This window comes from Anopheles ziemanni, chromosome 3, assembly GCF_943734765.1.
Source record: "Anopheles ziemanni chromosome 3, idAnoZiCoDA_A2_x.2, whole genome shotgun sequence".
Lineage (NCBI taxonomy): Eukaryota > Metazoa > Arthropoda > Insecta > Diptera > Culicidae > Anopheles > Anopheles ziemanni.
The window spans coordinates 26,192,052-26,211,341 of NC_080706.1; the positions used below are offsets into that span (position 1 = coordinate 26,192,052).

General features: G+C 46.2%; 3 protein-coding genes across 3 annotated transcripts; 1 reads left to right on the forward strand and 2 right to left on the reverse strand.

The window, feature by feature from the left end:
* Positions 1–1,911: 1,911 nt before the first annotated feature.
* Positions 1,912–5,776, reverse strand: LOC131288438 (structural maintenance of chromosomes protein 6). Its single transcript, XM_058317571.1, has 7 exons — positions 5,635–5,776; positions 5,309–5,552; positions 4,372–5,230; positions 2,812–4,296; positions 2,527–2,728; positions 2,101–2,462; positions 1,912–2,025 (listed from the first exon to the last, which is right to left on the reverse strand). The coding sequence occupies exons 1-7, from the start codon at positions 5,743–5,745 to the stop codon at positions 2,001–2,003; spliced, it is 3,288 nt and encodes a 1,095-aa protein (XP_058173554.1). The 5' UTR covers positions 5,746–5,776; the 3' UTR covers positions 1,912–2,000.
* Positions 5,777–6,839: 1,063 nt separating this feature from the next.
* Positions 6,840–13,820, reverse strand: LOC131288440 (methionine-R-sulfoxide reductase B1). The gene is made up of 3 exons (XM_058317572.1): positions 13,704–13,820; positions 9,931–10,230; positions 6,840–7,038 (listed from the first exon to the last, which is right to left on the reverse strand). The coding sequence occupies exons 2-3, from the start codon at positions 10,181–10,183 to the stop codon at positions 6,881–6,883; spliced, it is 411 nt and encodes a 136-aa protein (XP_058173555.1). The 5' UTR covers positions 10,184–10,230; positions 13,704–13,820; the 3' UTR covers positions 6,840–6,880.
* Positions 13,821–14,257: 437 nt separating this feature from the next.
* On the forward strand, positions 14,258–17,424 carry LOC131287124 (uncharacterized). Its single transcript, XM_058316143.1, has 3 exons — positions 14,258–14,861; positions 14,928–16,704; positions 16,784–17,424. The coding sequence occupies exons 1-3, from the start codon at positions 14,364–14,366 to the stop codon at positions 16,837–16,839; spliced, it is 2,331 nt and encodes a 776-aa protein (XP_058172126.1). The 5' UTR covers positions 14,258–14,363; the 3' UTR covers positions 16,840–17,424.
* The last annotated feature ends 1,866 nt before the right edge of the window (positions 17,425–19,290 follow it).

Genomic DNA, 19,290 nt, shown 5'->3' on the forward strand with positions numbered 1-19,290 from the left:
GTAACGGATATCCTTGTGCATAATACTTTAAATAAGAGATGGATAAATTATGCTCCTTTGGAAACAAGCGAACACAAACAGTCCTCAATGTTTAATTATTCGACAATAAAACGACGAAAGGTAGAAGTAATGTATAAAATCGTTGATCAAGCCATACGAAGTAGAGCCCCATCTCGTTTTACTGTGTTTTTCTCTTCTCGATTTTCCTCTTTGATGAACATGCAATAATGTAACGCACACGTAAGCAGAGCTAAGCTAAATTAATCGTGGATTCTATCGTTATTATATTTTCCATTACACAATAGTGTGCGAAAATATCACATCGAACTGGTGGAACTATTTCTTATTTAATTTGATCGTAACGAGATAAACGGAGTTAAAAAAAAAACATAACGGCAGGTACTCACAGCAAAATCACATCATAAACCTAGATAGAAACTGACTGTTTCTTAAGTGTTAAAGTCAACGTGGTTGAAGGGAAGGGTTGCAAAGAGAAAAGTAATCCCACAGGAATTTGCAGGCAATCATCCATCAAACGCCATCAGACATAGAAAGAAGCGTGAATAGAAACGAGAGGGTAAAAATATTACACCAATTATACATAGAAGAAAAACAAACAAACAAACAAACAAAGCTTGCTACTTTTCTTATACCTAGTCGTCCCTCGTCGTACTGAGTTAGTTTTGGTATTAGTTCCCGTATTAGGTGCACACGCCCTTTGAGTGGAAACACGAGACGGGAAGGATAGTCCCCTGCCTCTCTGCAATGCAATTTAGTGCTGGGCGCTTTTGGAAAAGAAGATTGAATAATATTTATCCCCAAACCTTTCATTAAGCGAAACGTCGTATAATCCTCGTTCTATACAAGAAAGTAATTAAAAAAAGAAACATATAAATATATACTTATAAATATAAACAAATGACAAAAAATTAACGTTTCTTTTACTGTTTAGTCAGTCAACAACATAACAACAGAAGGCAACGCAAGCAAATGAAAAACAGAAAGCTGTAGAGTAGGTGGTGTACTATAGAGCAGCATATTGCATTAAAAAAAAACAAAGCACTATAGACACGATAGAATACCTTCTTGACCGATGCTACACGCATTATAGACAACTCAACAATTGTGAATAAAGAAATGACGCAAAAAAAAAGCAAACGCTGAAGATGGTTAACTGCTAAACAAACAACACATGCGAGTGCGCTTGAACAGCAGCAGAACTGCAAATCAGAAGAATCCGTTAGGTATGGGTTAGCTACACCGCGTGAAGTGAAAATCCAAACGGAAACATGTAAAATTGTAAAATCGTTTAAGGAATGTGGCTAGGATAGGACGAATGAAAACTAAGAGTAAAACGCATGGAAAGGGAAACCACTATATAATAGGAGTGAAGGCAAGGCAAAAATAAAGAAAACATTTTATACGATATACGACGAGCATCATTACATTGTTCTTTTTACATGGTAAAGTTACGCATTTCTTTCCCGCTTTTATTGAACGAACGTATCAATCAGTGCGTTACGCTGTCTACTGGGTTTCCAGTTCAGATAACCGCAGTAGGCGCTGGTAAATTTTTGGTTCGGAAATGTGGTCTGAAGTAACAGGCGAGCAGCACGCCGTGAAGCTAGCACAAAGCGAATTCATTCGAGAATCACATACGCAGCAACCGCTGCCAAACTCTAGCACAAAGTGGCTAACCAGCCGCTTCGCACAAGCGCCTGTGGAAGTACGAACGTACGTTCATTATTTGAAATGTCTGCGATGGTGCGCAAATGGAAACGAATGGAAAATTGACAACCTAATTTTTATAAACTTTGTTGTAGAAAAATATTTATTGACCAAACATTTTAACATTACTTGCAACAACTGGTAAATACTTTCATAACGCACTCATATCATAACGCCCAGCGGAACCGAAAAAAATGTCATGTAACAGGTCCTGAGGAATCCTCACAGATACGTAATTAATCTCATGTTTATTGTTTTAATTATGTTTCCTGTCAGCAACGCTCTGGATCTTCCATTCTGAAAGACAAAGTAGAAGAAGGGGAGTCAGCAAACATGTGTCATAATTAAATACGCCTTATGTGGATTAAATACCTGTGGATAGTCAGCTCGGGGGTGGCCTGGATCTCGCTCATGTCCTGCGGAGTCAGGAAGCAGAACTGCCGGTCCGGTTTCTTGTTCGCCTCGTTCAATAGTAGCCGGGTCATCGTGTGTCGGTTGACCTGGTCCGTGAAGACGTCGTACTCGTCGAGAAAGAAGAATGGCGTGTCGACGCAGGACCAGAGCGATATCAGGAAGGCGACGGTGGCGTACGAACGTTCCCCGCCCGATAACGACTTGGTGGTCGAGACGGCATTCTGGATGTTGCTGTCACGCGGCACAACCGAAAGCGCCAACCGTCCGTGCTCCCGATCGATCTTGATCGCACCGACATAGTTGCGGACCTGCATGATACTCTGTGGGCGCGAAAGAGGGTTTATAAGAGGTGGTATTATTTCGTTCAGAACAGACGCATCTTACCTGGAACTTGTGCTTCACCCGAAGGGACATATGTGACGTTAGCTTATGCAGATAGGCAAAGCGTGACTTGCGTGTGTTATTCAGCAGAGTCGTTATATCGCGCAATGACGATGAATACTGGATCAGCTCGTCTCGTTCCGCTGACTTTTGCGCCAGCTCTTCCGCAACGTCCTCGATGTTTTCCTGCGTTGCGTTCGCTTGTCTTGATTTATGGAAGGAGAAAAACAAAGTCAGTCTAGATAAAGCGAAACATTTCCAAACGCCAGAACCCGAACCCGCCCGTACCTGATCCGCTTTTCGGTGGAATGAATTTTTTTCTTCAACTGCTCGACCGTTTCGAGTGGCTCACCATCGCCCTCCTCCGGTCGCTCGCTCGCTACTTTCAGTGCTTCGTCGCGGGCCCGCTCCAAGACACTTTTCAGTTTGCCGCGCGTTTCCACTCGCTCCCGGAGAGCCTCTTGGGCGCGCTGCAAAGCTTGCTGCTTCACCTTGTGGTTCGTCTGCAGATCGTGCCGCTTCTGCTGTTCACCCTCGATGCGTGCCTGAATGCGCGCAATGTCCTCCTCGACGGACGCCATGGCGTCCTTTTTCTCCTGCACGGTCCGCTCCTCCGATTCCACGCGCTCTCGGACCGTCTCCACGACCGACTGTTCGCGAGCGATCGCTGCCTGCAGCTTGCCACGTGCCTCCTCCAGCTGCTGCAGCTCGGAGCGCAACGTCGTTTCCTCCGTTTCGTCGACAAACACGGCCGACGACAGCTCCTCGAGCCGCTGCTCGATCGAGAGCAGCTCCTGTTGAAGCCGCTTCAGTTCCTGCTGGCGCGCGTGCAGTTGGTGTGTTTTCTCCTGCAGCCTGCCTTGCTCCTGCTCGCAGGACCGGTTAAGCTCGACTAGCTCACGCTGTAGCTGCTCCTTGCGCTGCTGGGTCTGCCGTTTCAGCTCGTCCATGCTGACCTGCAGGTAGCGGGCCGGTCTTTGCTGCAGCCCGTAGCTGCGGTACTTCGGCTGCGGATAGAACTCCGAGCACGGCTCAGACACGATCACCTTGTTCAGATTCTGCGGCACATTCTCGATCTCGCTCGTCAGCTGAATCGCGATACTCTGATGTTCCGTCACGAGGATCGTGTCGATGGCGGCACTATCGATCAACCGGTTCATTACAACGGGATCCTTCACCTTGATCAGGTTCATCAGCAAGTGCGTGCCGTCCTGCTCGCGCACGCAACCCTGCTTCACGTCGTACAGCTCCTTCACGAAGCGCCCGGTAAAGATGGTGCAATTGTGCAGATCGGGAAACTCGCGCTTCAGCAGCGCGTCCAGCGTGCTCCAGTCGGCCTGCGAGTTGACGAAGAACGCCGACAAACAGCCCCCGAGTGCCGTCTCGACGATGGCGCTCCACTTTTTGTCCCGCACCTCGATGTACTGGCCGAGCGGGCCGCGCGGTAGCTCGGAAAACCTACCCTGCTGGTATATCTGCCGTATGCGAGCATCCAGGGCGGGCATGTTTGCGCCGTAGATGGCTAGTTTGCTGCGCGGTGCCGACTCGAACTGTTCCAGCTGCCGGTCAATCCGGGTCGCTTCGTTCTGTTTCGCCACACGCGCGTACTGTTTCTCTTCGCGACTGTCCTTCAACTGTGCCAGCGTGTTGTGCATCATCTCAACATCCCGCTGCGCGTTTGCAATCAGTGCCGTCAGTTCCGTTTTGCGCTCCCCGAACTTGACCATTTCGCTTTCATTTTTCGCCTTTTCCCGCTCCATCTGCGTCATGCCACTGGGTCAAAAGGAAAGAACAATTATGTTTAATTATTGTAATAACCACAACGAGCTCAAGATGGCCAAGACTTACTCCTGATTTCGCTCCTGTAACGCCTGTTCGATGCCACGGATCTCTTCTTCCACTCGCCCAAGACGATCGGTACCCTTCCTGATCGCTCGTTCGATTTCGGCCTGTCGTTGCTGGGTTTCCTGCATCGTCCGCCGTACCGCCGCGTACGCTTCCTTAAGCGTCACATACTCCGTCTTTTTACCCTCGATATCGACCCGGTGCATTTGCATCGTACGCTCCGTTTCGACGACAAGCGACTCCCGGTTGCGAATGCGATGCTCCTGTTCTTCGATCGACGAGCGTAGCTTTTTCAGCTCCTCGTCCACCGAGGCCAACTGCTGCTCCTGATCAGACACGGTACGCCACGCGACCAGCCCTTGCAGCTGCTTCAACACCTCTCCCAGCCGACCGGCCGACTCCAGGTTCTGGTGCTTTTCCTCCAGCACCTCGATTTCCTTGACCAGATAGCGCAGGCTCTGCTCCTTCACCGTCAGCACCTTGCGGGCCTGTTCGGCGATGGTGACGCAGTCGTTCAGCTTCAACTTAATCGTGTCGATTTGGGTCGCCTTCGTGAAAAACGTCCACTGCTTACCCTCGTCCGAGTCTTTCAGCAGCGAACGGGCCAGATCCTGATTGAGCACGCAAATCGGATTGTCCACCTGGATGTTGAACGCAAGCAGTATCTTCTGCAGCTCGCTGCGGCTCGTCGAGACCACCTGCCCGGTTTCGCTCTTTAGCTTGTACGAGCCGCCGCCCGACAAATTGATCGTACGCTCGCAGATAATCTTTCGGCCGTACTTTTGACGCTCGTACGCATCGAAGCTGGCGTTCTCGAGGTGGATTTCCACCACTGCCTGTGACTCGCCATGCTTGATAAGATCTGCAAACCAACCAGAACAAAGGGCACGCAATTATGGATCGGAACTGGACTACTCCCCGCAAGATTGCATCCCATTACCTTTCAAACTACTGCAGCGATTCGTTTGGCCCGCACTACACCCCAGACCGACCGTCATAGCGGCCAAGATGGCACTCTTGCCGCTGCCATTTTTACCAACAAGTAGATTGGCCCGCTTGTTAAACTCTACTGCTAGGTGCCGGTGGCACATGAAATTTTTCAACACCATCCGAAGCACCTTTCCGTTGCGTATGATTTCCATCCCGCGCTCCTGGTGATTTTGGCTGGCATTCTCATTGGAGTTCTATAGAGTACCAAATGAAGTCCCAGAGATGTGTGAAAAACGACTTGTATCGTGGAAAGATAGAAATATTCTGTGTGCTTACCGTTTCCGTGCAATTGGTTTCGTTTGCATCATCGTTGGTACGGCTACGCTTACCAAACGACGCGCTCGATGCTGCCTTCGACTGTTGGTTTCTTTTACGAGACTCCAGCATTCTCTTATTACCTCTACCGCATAAACGATAATTAACTACGAAACAGTGAAATAAACTACATCAACAACACAGCGCACGGAGGTGAAACAAAGGAAAACAACCAGAATTGCTTCTGGATAAAATACAAGAGTTTACTTCGATTATTGAATTCCCGGGTTTTCGTGACGATACGAACATGACATTCGTAGAGGTTGTGTTTTTAACACCATGTTCAAAACTTCACAGTTTCAAATTGATCGCTCGTTCAAAAAGTACAGCGTCATCTATGGGCGGATGGCTGAATTATGTCATTCAAAAATGTAACTTAAAAACATATCATTTTTCTAAATTAAATTAAATAAATAAAATATAAAACGTTTTTTGGTAAACCAACACAACATACCACTGTTTCTTCCACCACACGCAAGAATACTTTCAATCATCCATAGCCAGTCATCACCATACAGGTCCATTACACGAGCCATTACGTAAAAGAGATCGGAATGTTTTCAAACATAATAAACACGTTTAAAAGCCTTTACTTTATGTTAAATATCAGACACTTTATTTGTACCGACAATGTCGTTCAATCTTTTGCTCGCCACCACAGACAGACGGGTATACTTACAGTACAGTAAGTAATATTAAATTCTTCACAAGCACGCGTGCACAGGAGTTTGGAAAAAACATAATGCATCCGGAAGTATATCAGTACGGAAGATAAATAACACATCCTGCTTTACGCCACGCTTGACGGTAGGTGAAGTTAAGGAAACACTTACATCCTGAGTGAACTGATGGTGCACTTAAGGGAAAGAAAATCTTGCGGACGAGAAGTGTTTTACGCTGCGTTTACAAACAGATACATAATGGCTTAGCTCCTAGGGCGACTGTTGCTGGGAATCAGTAGGACACATTTCCATACTCAATCTTTCTGGCACATTCACATTCCCTATCTTCCCCCATTTTGATTTTGACTACCCGCATATGCACCGACTTTCAAAATTATTTGCTTCAGAATCATTGCTTCTCATTTCACTCATTTGATTTGAATTCATTGCTTTGACGAACTCCGGTAACGTTTGGCTTCCACTAGCAGCCGCATTTCGCTCACACCCAGTACACCTCCCGATCGACCCGAGACTCCGCCGTCTGCTTAGCTGGATCCATCCTTCCGCTCGGTTCCGGCAGCCATGAACTCGATCGACGCTGAATTGATGCAGTAGCGCTTGCGGGTTGGCGGTGGCCCATCCTCAAACACGTGGCCCATGTGCGCGTTACATTTCGCGCATCGTACCTCCGTCCGCACGCGGCCTGGTTGTGTGATTAACAATAGGATATTTCCCCCTTTTAGTCGTGTTTTCGTGGTGTGTAAGTGTATTCATGGATTGTTGAAACGATTTGGGATAGGAGTGGTGTGTGTGTGTGTTTGAAAAAAATATTTCAGGTGGAATGGAACTCATTGTAATCGGGAAAAAGGGAGCGGTTGTATAAATAATAAAAAGGGAAAACAGTTTCGCAGGAGACGAAACAATCGGAAAGATCGGAAGGATTTAAAATCAGTTGGAAAAAGTTACAAAATTATAGCATAATTGTACCGCCAATTAGTTTATGATTCGGATTTTATCGGCACCATGTCGAAAAAGAACCATGAAAAATGTGAAATACAAAACAGAATAACAAAAACATATAAGTTGATCCGAAAAATCACAAATATACGAACAGTTCAACAAAACATCGAACAAAAATGTAAAAAGAACGAAGCAACATGTGAACAATCAACAACAAAAGATAAAATGAAACAAAAAGACAAAATGATATGTCACGATTAATGAGAATGATCAGTTGCCGACGAAACACGAACGATGGACGACCACGAGGACATCGAATATTCATCCCAGAACCGCCCACCAACCAGCCGGGTGGGGGATTGTGTGTTTGGTGAAATTGCAACGATTCATCAGGAGCGCCCGAGAAGAAACACGAAAAGGGGATTCGATTGCAATTGAATTTCGATTCACGGTTGACCCCACAAGACAGTTGAGTGCGTGAAGTTGGAATGTGGTCGATTGCGAAATCGAAATTCCCGCATACGTTTTGTTGGAGAGAGTAGCAGTAGTGCCATGGGGTAGCGGAAATCCAGCACAAATTTCATTTCATCCAAGACAGAAGAAGTTTGTGGGGAGTTTTCGTACAAATACAATTCGATACCGGCAGAGACGGGTAAAATATATGAAGAAATATAGAAAGAGAAAGAGAGAGAGAAAGAGAAAAGAAGAGAGAACACTATTAGAACCATCACCAGAAACTTTTCACATTTTGAAAAGTTTTGTAACAAAGACGCATCCGAACGATTTACAACAGCGTAGCTATATTATGCATATAAGCAAGTTCAAACTTGAGGGAGAGAGATAATTCTTGAAGCGTACGACAAATAATTAAAAACGAAATGAATAAATTCACGCCAGGTAAATAACGAATAAATTTGTGCTCTCAACCTAACTTTTAATTGATGATTTCAAACAGATTCACAAGCATAATCGATTGGCAAGCAAATGGAATCCCTATACCCATCTAAACATTTCAGAACATCAATAACCACAAGCTAAGCTTTATAGCAAAAACAGTAAAAAGTAAATCAAATAATGGCATAGCAAAACAAAAAGACGAATGCAGAAAGAAATAAACAATAAGTAAATTATAAAAGAAAAACATCGATTACCAAGCGAAACAAAGGTGAAGCAATTAACTTTTTAACTGCACAACGTTTGACGCAAAGCGGAAGTTGAAAGCTGACAGCATCCAATGTAGGATCCTTCATAGTCGAATGGTTGTGACGGACAAATGGACGTGAAGCAGCAAAACACAACGGTTATGGCAGTGATGAATCCCCAATTCTGTAAATTTGTGTTTAAAACACTGACATTGCCGCATGAGCATGATGAGTGCATGATAAAACATGACAAATGACACGGAGTGTTACTAGTATGTTTGGGGCGAGTTAACCACCTGCACGGTGTATCGAAATAGTTGCATTCCATTCCGAGCTGTGGAAGAGTGTGAAAATGTTATGAAATGGTGCTCATAACAGATTAATAAATTAAGAGGGGGTTTTTTTAAAGAGGTGGTAGGGAAATTGGGAACGGTAATGGGATTTAAGGATCTTTTTCCACTGTGTCCAATGATTTTCCATTCCACCTGTTGACGAAATAGTTGAACGTATTTTTTGGTAATTTTTATTTCGGTGATTGGATTAAAAATAAGTTAATAAATTGGGTTAATAACACACGGTATTTAGGAATGATCTAGGTAGAGATAAGAAAATCGGCGTGATCGTGTATCAGCTCCTTGTCATTCATAAACACAGAATTCAAACCATCCACAATGCACGATCTTTCTCATGCTCCAACGGAGAAAACAAACAAAACAATTGCAAGATTCCGCCCGATAGGTGACAGTGCAAATAAAACGACATATGATCGGCTGTTAGGACATTCAATCAAAGTCGACCGCGAACAGGGCCATCGAGCAGGCATTGCATTATCATCTTGATTGTTCGCAACATCGTGCTTCATTAGTATGTGCTTGGAAAGTGGTCTATCACGCATGAAAAGCAAGTTTGGCCCAACAACGAACCGCTCCAAATGTTAGTCACAATAGTATATGTATATAGTTAACTTGCTTTCTTTGCTTCGCATTATTTAACAAAAATGCTGATAACGAATCAAATGATACACACCGAGCGGCGCGGGAGAAAGCAAAATCAAAACGAATTAATTAAAAAAGGAAAACTAACGATACTTTTACACGGAAAAAACAACAGAGAAAAAAATACATAACCAATGATAATTTAAAACACCTTAGAAGTGCTAATTAGCATTCGTCACAATGCAAAAATTAGTCAACAAACATTTAGTTGTGGTGCGCATACATCCTTTTTTTATACAATAACAATGAGCTAAAATTACTACTCCATTGTTCAAGCATTCAATTTATCTATCACCACAACTCTAAACTACCAAAAATTACGCAGGAAAATATGCTTGCACGCCGAAAACAAAACTCTTGCAGACTCGATGCCCGTCCGGCGGTATCGATCGCGTGTTAGGCGGGAGGCCTTGGAGCAATCGGCCAGCAGTTAACGGCGAGCATCCTAACCAGATCCTTTGCAATCCGAGCGAGCACAAGGGCGCCGGAGACACTTACCGGGAATGCTGGGATCTTTGTGGAGTGTCACCTTGCCCTGATCGAGCACGTCGTTGAACGCCGGCCAACCGCAACCGGAATCATACTTCGTGTCGGAGCTGAACAATTCCTGGCTACACACGACGCACACGTACGTGCCCTTCTCGTAGAATTTGTTGTACTTTCCGGTGAACGGCCGCTCCGTGCCGGCTTCTTGTGTCACGTGATACTGCAGTGGGGTCAGTTTAGCGACCAATTCCTCCTTATTTTCCATCGTCAATGGTGGCTGCTGGTTGCCGTCGCCGGTGTTGGAGGATTGCTCTGCGCGGGAGAGAGTGGAAAAACGGTTGCATTCTACTCAGGGATTTCATGGCGAGTACAAGTTTATTGACAGCGCAGACAAACTGCCGACCGATAATGTTTCATCGCGTAGGTTGAACAAAAATTCATGGTTTTTTTGTAGTCTTAAGCTAAAGTAGCACAAATTTACAGTCAAAACAAAGCAGAGGATGGTCACGGTCAATGGTTCATGCGAATCATGCTTTTTGCATTGCTGCAGAAGTGCATTTGAGGAAGGAGTCACGTGGGGCGAGTAAACCTCAACACCTCACAGCGAAGGTATCAGCCGGAACTAAACACACTCAATCAGGAGTTCTTTTTAACTGAAAACTATTGCCCGACGAGCAACAGAAACGAGATTGATGATAATGAAAACCAATGTTCCGTATCACTGCATTGAAGGCTGCAGAAAACGAAAATCCGAACCGAATGTGCATACTTCGATGGAGGGGAGTGCGGAGGCAGTACATCAGCCAGCATGGATGAATAATTTGCACAGACCAATGGCCACGGACAAGGTAGAAGACATTGCATTTCGATCTCTATTTGATGGAATCCAAATACAAAATTGCATCTTTATATTGGGATGTCGTGAATGCGAAAAATAAAAATGCGCATTATACGAAATGCAACGTTGAGCAGCAAATGAGTTTATAGTTTTCCATAACAGCAGCAGAAAAGTTTAATTTTTCAACCGAGTTGTTATCTTATCTGTTGCTTCACATTGTTTTCTATTTTAAACTCTTCCACACCCATGCCTGGTGTCTGCCTTGTTGAGTACAAAACTATTGTATTGCTTGTTATCTTATCCATGTTGGCCATGACGTAGAATTGTCTAGTGTCACCATCACTCGGGGATTTTTTTGACTCCAACCCACGCACTAAGCTAAATTTTATTGAGGCCCATCAATTCATCCCATACGTCGATCTATTGGTGTACTTCACTGATCGTGCCTGGTCGTTTATTTAGCCGCTTCCGCCTTCGATAGCCGGACGCAATGATGCCCAACCCAACTGGACACACACACCCATCGATGAACCGTCGTCAGTTAATCGGTCATGGACCCATTGTTAGGAAGCAATCGGTGCACGTGGGGGTTTTTCTTTTCTAGTCCCTTCTATTTGATGGAACTACAAACATTAATTAACTGTTACTAAATTTCAGAGAGGAAGTTCAATGTTTTTTAATTTTTTTTTTCTTCAAACTGATCAGATTAAGATAAGATCAGGGTTGCGCTGACTTTTCCCAGATTCGCTGCATGACAAGATCACACAACGATTGCAAAGAATGGAGCTCATACCAAAATAATAATGTAGATCCAAAATATTCCCCCAAAGAAGCGTGCACTATAACCCGTGAAACATAGTAACGAAGTATAAGGAAAGTTTTGAAGGGTTCAACTCGCAATAATGACCTACTGCGATGCTACCTTGCTTTGATCTTCGTAAGAGGGATTAGTTGAATTCTTTTATTGCACTACACACTACCGTGTTGCTCCACTTTTCACGCCCTTAAACATAGAAATTACTTGAATCAACACTGTACTTTCGTCAGCCCCAATGAACTGATCTATTTAATTAGATATTGCTCGTAATTAGTTTTTTTTTTAAATTAAAATACGCACAGATATCGATGCTACTGACACGTGCAGCTCAGGTAACGCGAAAAGTCACGCGTTGTTAGCGGTTGCATTGGCGTGGTTTGGCATCGTCAAATGCGAGACTGCGTATGTGTGGTCTTAACACACTAACCCTGAATGCCATGCCGGGACGGATGCCACAGATCCGGTTCCGGTGGGAAGGATGCACTGGCGGGGAGGATACGTAGGAAGATTCCTAGCGCATGGTGCAGACACGCTAACGTGGCGCCCGTTATTCGTATTTTGAATGCAAACCCCCGTCCATATGGGTAGGGTGGCGCAAACACTCGCACACTAAAATCGAAACAAAAACCGATCGAAAACATCGGGTAAATTCGCGGCTCGTTGATGACTATTTGCCTACACCCCGTCGCTGTGTGGAAGAAGTTTATTTTTAGCGAGACGTTCATATTTCCGACACACTTTTGCTTTTCGAGCAAGGTGCTGTGTTAGGGACAGGCTCGAGAGTGCATCTTAATTTTCTCCCCCTCCCCACTCGAGCAAGGGCACTGAGGTTCTAGGATGCTAATCTTTATAGAACCACAAAGTAACACCATACACCACTGACCAATGTCTCGGGACCAATGTCAACGGAACAGGTAATTATCTGAACCGCACCGTACACGTTTTGAGGACCAGCTAGATATGGGCAAACTGGCGACTGTCGCCGTCTGCTTACGGTGCGCACCAAGAGGGACACTTATGGACAACGTGTTTCGTTGGTGCCGTGAGCACAATTATCACCACTCTTCTGTATATGGCCGTACGACACTCACAAGCTCACTCGGAACGATCGATTGGACGGTAGCTGGACGGTCCGACCCCGATTCACGATGTTGGACGTTTCGAGGCGACTTACGGACTGGCCGGATGGTGGCCGCTTTGGCGATATGGGCTAGCAAACTGCTGCGTGCGAAGCTGCATACGATAGAGATGATCAATGTGTGTTCGCTCATGCGCGTACGCGAACGCGCAAAACAATCGCTTGGTCGAATGTTTCGGGTGTGCTTGGGCTTGATGTGCGATCAAAGGCCATGTTGACCCGCAGACTGTGAAAATGAAAATGCGATCATCCGCATGAGCGATGCACACCCCCAAAACCAGACAGACACCTGCAAACATAACAGGGCCGTGCAGTGATGCATCCCGTGTTTATCGTGATGCGTTTATGTTGACACGTTTTTGTTAGCTGTGTCGCTTAAACCATTACCTTAAATTAAATATGATAAAATTTCTAAACCCCGCCAGAACTCTGCTTACACTAGGATCATGTTAGCGAATATTGCACCACAATATGTAATTATGCAGAGTTTGCTAACGCAGTAGCAGAATCATGTGCTGCAAAACACCATACCTCTTTTCGATTTCCAGATCACACCTCTGGACAGAACACTACCACTAGAACCCATAGCTAGACCGCCGGCACCGGCACGCAGTGTTTTCCAAACACTAGAATTACAAATCGACTTGCTACTCCCGGGTACTTGCGCTTCCCACAGTGACTTCCGACAAAGTAGAGCAACCGACACACGGCTGGCTCCAGCACTACAGCGTACACCGGAACTAATGATTCCAAACATTCGTAGCAATTTTTAGCGACTAAAACTTTCACCAAACGCTGAAGCCCAAAACAAGGGACTGTTATGAAAGGCTTACTTCACGAAAATGTATGGTGCGGGACAGCTGGTGAAAGAAGGGTGGCTGCGATGCGGTTTCCGAACTGTCAGCAGGTGGCAACAATCGTGAAGCGCAGATACAACAAGAAGAAAAGATCGTTCAAGAAAATCCACTTGCTGCTTGATTTTGCATACTCACATCAGTTAACCACGGGTAGTACACTTATCAAACGGGGAATAAGAAATCCTTTGCACAATTCTCGTTCATTCGCAGCTACAAGAAGGACCCAAAACACAGCGCATTGCAAAGATTTGTGTACTTTTGCCGTTCCGGCTACGTTTTTGTTGTGAGGTGTTGGGTGTTTTGACAGCTGATTAGGCGACTTGACAGTTATACAGTGTTTTTCACGGCCCATTTCGTGAATGTTCCTAGGTCGTCAAAAATTATGGAAACTGCTATAAAGTCTCTGTGAAACATTAATTAATTTATAAAGACATGGGCTTCAAACATGTGATATTCCGGCAATATTCCGATGATTATTACATTGTGCATGCTGGATAAATCGTTTGAGGCTATTCTTTAAACAATAGGTTCGTTAATTTTCTCTGGATGTTGCTGGGTCCGGAACGTTGTTTTCAACACCATAAAACATTGAAAGAAGCAACAAACTCTGTTGACGTTTCAATTCGACGCACGACTCGTTTGCTAGTGAAAATAACACGAATGGAGTAAACAAAAGCACCAGCAAACGCAGCAGCACAAAACCTCCTGATCTGCAGGGAACCAATTATTGATCTTCCGTGAGTGCGTGTAGAAAGTGTCCGAACCGAACGGGGAACGCCTGTAAGCGGTGCAACGATGGTGGCTCGAGCGGGACGCAGTCGGTTCTTCGTGTGCCTCGGGTTGCTTATTCTCACGGTAGGCTTCCTCACAATATTTCACAACTCGCAGCAGCAGCTTGACGAGCTGCGCCAACTAGGACTGCGCTGCGAGCAGCAGCAAAAGTCCGTCCAGGCCCAGATGGAAGTTATCGTCGACCAGAAGCTACGGCTGGAGAACTCGCTCGAATCGGAACGTATGATCAACGAAGCCAACCGGAAGGAGCTGAAGCAGCGGGCTCAGGATGAAAAGGAAGAGCACAGCAAGTCGTCGATGGAGGCCAACATCCGGTATGCGTCGCTGCAGCAGCAGTGCAATCTGGTGAAGAGCCAGCTCGGTGACTTGACGGAAGAGTGTAGCAAAAGCAAAAAACTACAATCGGAGGAAGTGAACGCGCTTCGGCTCAAAGTGTCAGAGTTACAGGGGAAGGTGCAGCGGTACAAACAAGAGTCCGATAACGATGCGGAACATTTGAAGGTAAACACTACAGTAGCCTACACTACTCAGGATAAGCTTTCATGTGTGTGTTTGTTTCTCCCCCAGGCCCAGGTGGAGCAGCTTAAAAATGAGAAAATAAATCTCGAAGCCACACTTCGTCAACAGTTGGTGTACAAAGACCAAATCATAGAGAAGCTACGAGATCTCGCCACAAAAATGGAGAAGGAAAATGCTCACTACCTGGAGCAGTGCAAGCTGCCCGCCGAACAACTTCCGCGGCAACACCATCGCTACCGGGACGTGCTAGAGGCGCTGTCCGCTGCCAACTCGCTGAAAGCAAACGCCCACAGCTTCAACGAGCAGCTATCCGTGAGTGAAGACTTGTACCGCATACCGGTTGCGTTGAGAAGCCGTCCCGCTGCTGCCCCGGTTAGCTTTTCCACCACTGCCAGCTCCACCACCGGTTCGGTGTCGGTCGGTTCTCTCGCCACCTCCTCTCCCTCTTTCGCTACTAACATTCAACACCTTCCGGCGCCGGCGGGTTCCTTCGAAGAGCAAGAGACGCGCGTCATTGCTAACCCGTTCGAGTTGGTTCCTGACCGAGCGGCGGAACCGGACCGCACCAGACGATCGAAAACTAATCCCCCCGACGGTGGCGGTGGCTCCCTGCAAGCCGTACTCGATGGTGGAATCATTAATTCTGTGGAAAATTTTCAGATCATTCCCAAACCGCTGCCGGCGGTCGTTGCACCGGCTGAAGGCAGCCCGAATAACAATGTCCTGCAGGAGCCGCACCTCATGAAGACGTCTACCTCGGTGTCGGCCAGCGGGCGAAGGTTTGGTGGTTCCGCTTCATCTGATCGTAACATGCAACTTCCGATCTTAGCCGCACCGACCGTCCTTCCCGTCAATCGTGGAGTATCCGTACCGGAGCGAGCCAGCAAAAGCAGTAAGAATGGCGCCAGAAGCGGCGGTGGAGGAACAATAGCGGGGGGTGCTAGTAGCAGTACGACGTCGACAACAAGCACTGCCTCCTCCGTGTCCCGCGCAGGTGCGGCTCCGAATCGTTCTACGGGAGGATCGGTCGCACGAAAACCACTGGCCAATCGTCACTCGAAGCCAGTCCCAGTGGGAATCGTTCCCTTCCCAGACGTCATGCCCGAGCTGGAGGAAAATATCAGTGAAAACATCATGGACAATCGGTACGCGAATGTTGCCGCTGCCGCTGCTGCCGCATCCGGGACCTCAACGGGAAGTGTTCGTGCGGGGGCTCCCTCGGCAGGAATCGGTGGCGGCAAGAAGGGAAAATCTGACAAACGACACGGCGGAGTTGGTGCCGACTTAAACTTCCTTAACGGCGGAGCCAACCTCGACGCGGATAATGGAGCCCACGAGGTGCACGATAATGAAGTCGGTGGCAAACGAAACGCAGGTAACGCGGGTCTAGATGATCGAGAGGGGCCGGCTGCGGCTGGCGATGGTGTCGCGGCCGACGACGAACAGCTAGCCATGGGAGGGGACAATCTTAACGCCGCCGAGGAGGACACAAACCTGTACGACAACGCCAATGGCAAGGCACAGTTCGGGGGAAATCCTCTGCTCGATCAGCAGCTCGAGTACAACGAGGTAATGGTACCGGGCGGTGGGCAACACGCCGCACTGCAGCATGCACGCCGCAATGATCACGTGCGTCGGATGGGTGGCGGGTCGAAGCGAGATCCAGGAGCTGCCGGTGGCCCAGACAGTAAGGCGGCCATCATCGATCGGATGGGCGATAAGCTGATTAACGAAATAGCGCACGATCACGGAAAGGAAGGAGATAACTATCCGAACGAAATGGAAGACCTGCATCTTGTCGGCAACGAAGCGGAGGAAGAAGATGGTATGTGGCGCACGTTAGAACGTTCTTCAGGGGGTGGAAAAAGAAACCCGTCAACATTTCGTTTCTTCTTTCTTCACAGTGAGCGATTATGATGATCCGACCGCATTGAAACAGGGACATGCCGAACGGAACTAGGCTGTAAATTGCATTGATACCTTTCGTTTCGTACCCCCCGAACACACATTGTGACTGACCAGCAACTCATAACTGAACTGAACTGACGTTTGTCCGCAGCAGCTAAGCATTACCAGTGAGATTAGGAGGTTGAATCTCCCCCCGACGCAGCCAGAATGAACAGCGCAACCCAGTTTCACGGCCAACAAGCCGATGGAGAGGTGCATCGTATATGCTCGCTTGTTTCGAATCACATTTCTGCGTTAAGAAATAGGCTAAGTAATCATTTGTTTTTCGCACAACGATTACCGGCCCGCTTTCCCCCCCGGATACGGTCTTGACTGGGTAGGAATGGTAAGAGAATTTACTTTATGTCCTCGACGATTTAATTGTACTTGTTGAATGTTTGCACCTTCGTTAATGAGCGGATACATATTCTTCTCTCGCCTTGAACGCTTACACTATAATGTTTATTTATCTTCAACCCAATTTAAAGTTCGTGTTTTATCGGATTGTTTCAAGCAGTATGCAGCGAATAATGCGCGTGATTTAAATGTTATTTCCCTCCACATACGATAATTTTGTAATCTCCAGCCCGCGAACAAATAACCGACTAGATCTCTGTTATTTTCTTATTTTTAAATAATCTTTACAACTGTCCTTTAAACACGGGAATCGTGTGTGTAACTTTCGATTTGATTATTCTATCCAATTTTTGGAAACAAATGCCATATTTGTTTTTGCAATCTCCTTTTTTTTATTATTTTTACCCTAAAAATATTGATCCTTCAAAAGGATGTTAGCATAAGTCGATGTACTGAAAGGCACAAATGCATATAATTTTCCCCCGTTTCTATGTAACCCATGACAAGTGTTCTGGCAAATCGTATGTAGCGCCCGTAGCCAGCGTTCGAAAGTTCGTTAGTACAACCTTGGTGCACAGAGCAGACACGCTTCGGGTTGGTGAGGACAACATTTCCAAGTTTACTTAAAAACCGGTCCAGCCTCAAGTATCGCGAGTTGACCAGCCTCGATGGTTTCTTTTTGCGTTGGTTGTATGGCGATAAGGAAATAAAACCTACTGTTAAGTATCTAAGAGCAGCAGAACGATGGTTCGAATGTATATTATGTGATGAGCGGAACCGAGCCTCGATCGATCCGCAGTTACTGGCAAAACGAAATAGATTACCCCAAATCGGAGGGTTATTGGCAGCGTAGTAACTAACTAATGACAACAAACCCCAGAATATATATTATTTAGAATGTAATGGTGAATTGTCGTAAAAATAAAAACAACACAATAATTTAAAAATCTACCTTATTTCGATGATGTTTGGTCATGCTTTCTTGAGGGGTGGAAATGTATCATTCGATCGACCATTCGACTGCTGTATTTGCAGTTTTCCTTGCATCGGCATAATATAACAACCGGTTTCCAAACAAGATTTCCTTTCTACCAAACCGGAGAGAAGAGCAAACATAAAAAAGTGAGAACGATTCTCTTATCGGACGCGTGGTTTCCACTGCTTGCTTGCAACGTCAGGATTGGACCAAAAATAAATCGTAAACAAAATGTTACTCGCAACGTGTGTTTCCCGATGCCACCCTCCGCTGGCGGGTTATTTTTGCCGTGCCCCCATTGCACCATGCACTTGGCGCTTTTCCACCCTCATCCCCTGCTGCGCTAACGTTCCGGCGAACTGTCAAACGTTGTGCGGCGCGCGTTCGTAACTCATTCATCTCGAGCGCGTCAGCTGATGGTGTTATCTTTATTATCACCACCCGCTAAAAGGTTGGTACCTTCATTGATGCACGCTTTACCTTAGTGGCTGGCCGCCTTCTGGTCGCAGTGTACGGGCGGCAGTATATCCGGACACACGCAGGGCGTCTGTAACGCGAAGGGCCCATCCAGTTGGGTTTTCGTAGAAGAGAAAACGGTAGGTAAAGTGTGCAGTGCAATTGTTGCAATCTTTGTGTCATCCACCAATGCACCGCGATGACGGTGCAATCGCAAAGGTGGTTGCAAGTGGTAAATTAGCGTACGATTTTTTGCGTGTTAAAAATATTGCTGATACAAGCAAGCTAAATTGTAATATGTCTATGAAAGCACTTTGCAGTAAACTTTGCATTCTGTGTTCTGTAAATTCTCTCCATATATTTTTGCCACCATCAGCAACATAGCATTTCTTTCGGCTGTCCTACATAACGCCCTTCAAACCCGCAAGAAAAGTTGTTTGCTGTGATGCAAATCAATCACAATTTGCGCACACTTCGATCATAATCTATGGGCAACCTCGGTTCACCAACACTTACGGTTGCGTAACGTTTACCCAACGAAGAACAAAACGTGAACGGCCAGTCAGTCCTCGTGTTTCTGGAGGGAAAATAACAATACCGAACAGGCTATTTCTGTTCCTACCATACTTTCAATCAATTGGTACAATTGGTCACACTTTCAGCCGGTCGGAAACA

What these genes read in the sequence shown, in the direction of transcription:
- LOC131288440 (XM_058317572.1), bottom strand. Translation starts at nt 10,183, where the DNA reads ATGGAAAATAAGGAGGAATTGGTCGCTAAACTGACCCCACTGCAGTAT. An exon ending in CAAAGATCCCAGCATTCCCG is followed by an intron (nt 7,039 to 9,930) that starts GTAAGTGTCTCC and finishes TCACACAACCAG; the next exon opens with GCCGCGTGCGGACGGAGGTA.
- LOC131287124 (XM_058316143.1), top strand. Translation starts at nt 14,364, where the DNA reads ATGGTGGCTCGAGCGGGACGCAGTCGGTTCTTCGTGTGCCTCGGGTTG. An exon ending in ACGATGCGGAACATTTGAAG is followed by an intron (nt 14,862 to 14,927) that starts GTAAACACTACA and finishes TTTCTCCCCCAG; the next exon opens with GCCCAGGTGGAGCAGCTTAA. An exon ending in CGAAGCGGAGGAAGAAGATG is followed by an intron (nt 16,705 to 16,783) that starts GTATGTGGCGCA and finishes CTTTCTTCACAG; the next exon opens with TGAGCGATTATGATGATCCG.
- LOC131288438 (XM_058317571.1), bottom strand. Translation starts at nt 5,745, where the DNA reads ATGCTGGAGTCTCGTAAAAGAAACCAACAGTCGAAGGCAGCATCGAGC. An exon ending in TCGCTGCAGTAGTTTGAAAG is followed by an intron (nt 5,231 to 5,308) that starts GTAATGGGATGC and finishes GTTGGTTTGCAG; the next exon opens with ATCTTATCAAGCATGGCGAG. An exon ending in GGGTGAAGCACAAGTTCCAG is followed by an intron (nt 2,463 to 2,526) that starts GTAAGATGCGTC and finishes TCGCGCCCACAG; the next exon opens with AGTATCATGCAGGTCCGCAA.